This window comes from Nicotiana attenuata, unplaced genomic scaffold, assembly GCF_001879085.1.
Source record: "Nicotiana attenuata strain UT unplaced genomic scaffold, NIATTr2, whole genome shotgun sequence".
NCBI lineage: Eukaryota > Viridiplantae > Streptophyta > Magnoliopsida > Solanales > Solanaceae > Nicotiana > Nicotiana attenuata.
Window position 1 is genome coordinate 32,608 of NW_017671023.1, and position 3,245 is coordinate 35,852.

General features: G+C 38.2%; 1 protein-coding gene across 1 annotated transcript; it reads right to left on the bottom strand.

Annotated features, from left to right (window-relative positions):
• On the bottom strand, positions 1-2,714 carry LOC109205328 (ACT domain-containing protein ACR4-like). The gene is made up of 7 exons (XM_019368036.1): positions 2,462-2,714; positions 2,322-2,367; positions 2,117-2,231; positions 1,954-2,021; positions 973-1,569; positions 628-732; positions 1-548 (listed from the first exon to the last, which is right to left on the bottom strand). Exons 1-7 carry the CDS (start codon positions 2,533-2,535, stop codon positions 204-206), a joined length of 1,350 nt encoding a protein of 449 aa, XP_019223581.1. The 5' UTR covers positions 2,536-2,714; the 3' UTR covers positions 1-203.
• Positions 2,715-3,245: the final 531 nt, after the last annotated feature.

Below are 3,245 nucleotides of genomic sequence, written 5' to 3' on the forward strand. Positions count from 1 at the left end.
TACTAGTCTAACAAAGAGGATCAAGTAAACATTGTCGAAAATGTATTGTATTTACAATGCCCCCAGGTCACAGGATGGCTGTACATTTGTTTACAAGATTGAAACAGCCCGAGATCAACAAGGGGTTTACTAACTAATGCTTTGCTTTGCTGCAAAGCCTATGACTAATCACATCTATGCTACCATTCCTATCTATCAACTTCTCATGAATATGACTTTGTTAATCCCAAGTTGTTGAGAAATTTCTCTGACCTTGATCTAAATATGTTACCTAAAGAGAACCTGGCAGTTTGCTGTGGTGGTGAATTCGAGTAGAGATCGTCCCTTACTCGAAGAATAGTCATACCTATTTCGTTTCGCACTGCCTCAATCGTTTCAGTTTTAACTGGACCCCCTGATGCATCAGTCACATAAAACACGTTAATAGCTTGTGAGCCCTTTGTCATGACCTCAGCTCGGGAAACAGAAAGACCATTCTCCCTAAATATGCGAGTCACATCAGATAGAAGCCCGATTCTGTCATCACCACACAATTCCAGTCTTATTCCCTGCATATTACAGAAAGAAGGAATTAAATTTACAAGTGCGGAGACTCAGCACTTAATTTGCATTCGAATGAGTTTATACCGTTGAAGTTCTCCTCTTGACTGCTGCCTCTAAGCAGTGTATTACACGTTGCCTCTCCGCTTCAGAACTAACCGGGCACCCATCCATATGCCTAATATAATATTCCTGGAAAACACGTATAGAGGATAAGATCCCACAATTCTCTCATTATCAAGCTCATTCATACTCCTATGACAAGGTGTAAACAAGAGAAAATAACAACTCTTTCTTGGTCTGAGACTGCTACTGGCCCAAGATGGTGAACCGCATTTCTTTGAGAATGCAGTTTTAGCAAAAGAACTAGGTTCATGTAGATTAAGACAGAAGAAAACAATTTAGGACATTTTCAAGAATTTAGAAGAGTACCTGAGAAGCCTCAGGTCCTTCAGCAATGATGGTAGCATGATACACTACATATTGCATATCTGTTAACGTGCACACTGCATCAAAGAGCAGTTTCGGACGGTCTGCACATCTCAAATTTACAACGGTATAGCCTTTATCTGCACAACTTTCTACGGTTACCAGGGGCTTCCTCTGGTCAACTGATACACAATCTGTATCATCTTTATCATAATCACGATCAGCATACATCATTTGATGTAGCCTCCTTTCAGTATGAGTGGAGCCAACGGAAACTGCTGTATTGGCGCCTCGCCTATCTCTATCTCCTTTTAAAACATACAACAGTAATTTCCTGATTTTGGCAAGCCTATCAGGATCAGTTATTGCTAATCCGCTTTCTTCATCAGTTATGTAAACAACTGATGCCATTCTTGAATTATGAGTCCATACTTCTGCTGCTACAACATTATTTTTATGGTCGGCGAGAACAGCAAAGATCTCTGAAAGCAATCCTGGTCTGTCTCGCCCCGTCAGTTCAATGGTTGTGTGTTCTGCTGCAGATTGAACACCTACAGATCTTTCCATAGAACGGAAGCTGCGGCCCCTCGGTCCAAGTGACTGCAACACAAGAAAATATCCCTCTTTAATGTCACTCAATCTCACACCATAACAGTATCTGTACTGAGTAAAGCATTTATTGTATCTTCTTCTTTAATTTGGTGATATCCACTTGCTGACAAAAAATTCAATATTACTTACTATTTCAACGAGCACATCAATCCTAAGAGCTTTATACTAATATCAACTGGTGATTGATAGACTCAAGAAAAAGGGGAAATGAGGGAATTCACTTTAAGGCAGATGAACACACAAAGCATCTAAACATATTCCATTTTCTAAAAGTGATTAAATTTTTAGCATTAATGAATGATTCAGGAGAGTAAATAATCGCTACCCAATCAATCAATCAATCAAGTACGGCTCAATGCTGATTAGATTTACCTGCTGAATGCGTTCGGCAACATTATCTTCAGAGAGCTTATTTCCATGTTGATCAGTGACATGAAATACTGCAATCAAGAATGCAGAAAACAATTAGTAGGAACACACAAGGGTTTATTCCTAAATAAATTGAGGAAACCTCAGCAAGAATCTAAAAACTTACCATCCATAAACCATTCCCCATCAGAAGATATATAAGCTCTCCTGATTATAAGGTTCAAATCAGTAAGAACTTGAACCACTTCTAACAAGCTTCCTCTTTTATTTGCACTATCTACCTGCAAAGAAATCTGATTCAAACCCCATATAGAAAAACAAAAACAAAAAAAGATTGCATCTTTAATAAATACAAACATATTCATACATACCTTGATCAAAGTTGTTTTCTTGTCAGAAGTATTATCAACAGTAACCCTATAAATACAATCATCAAATTTGACAGTTGAGTCAGCATAAGAATGCATAATTGTCTAATCTTGGTTACAAATTTGAAGGCAAATGGACATACCTTGGGGGGTTCATTCGGAGAACAAGCTTCTTGAATTCATCATCAACAGTGAAAGAAGAAGACCAGTTATCCATTGGAAATATCAAATTATTCTCTGTGCTGTTTTAATTTTCTGATTTCTTGTCACACAGTTTGTGTTACTGCTTATAGATAGAGGTGTGTGTGTGTCCCGAGTTTGAGTCGTAGGAAAGGATCTGTGTTATTTGCTGGCAGTGGTTATAAAGGTGTGATTGGATGGCTCTTGAGATTTGCCAAGAGTTCTTTAATTGTTTGGGACATTATTATAATTTTACATAAAGAAATATAGAGATGGTCAGTCACTTGGTCAGGGCTCATCGTGACTACTACACCTGTTACTCATTGCCGTGTCATCTGGACCCCATCATCACAAACACGCCGCCTACCTTATTTGGCAAATATTGTTACATCAGAATTTAATAAGCTCCCATTTGGATCCCGAACCAAAGTGTGGTTCATTAGGACTCAAGCGACAAAAATAGGTAAAAAAAGATTGGGTACCATAATATTTATAGTGCAATTATTCGGCGCGCTATATCTTAACGACACGTTTGTCCATTAAGGTATAGCGCGATGAATAACCGCGCTATACATAAAACATGGTCCCACCAATAATTCATCTGCAACTGACTAATACACCAATAATTCATAAGGGTATACCGCGCTATACATCAAATAATTGTACCCCCGGGACTGATTTTTTCTTATTTAAGGAGTTTCAGGATTTTGTAAAAATCCATTCAGGATCCTTCAAGTCTTCTGAAAT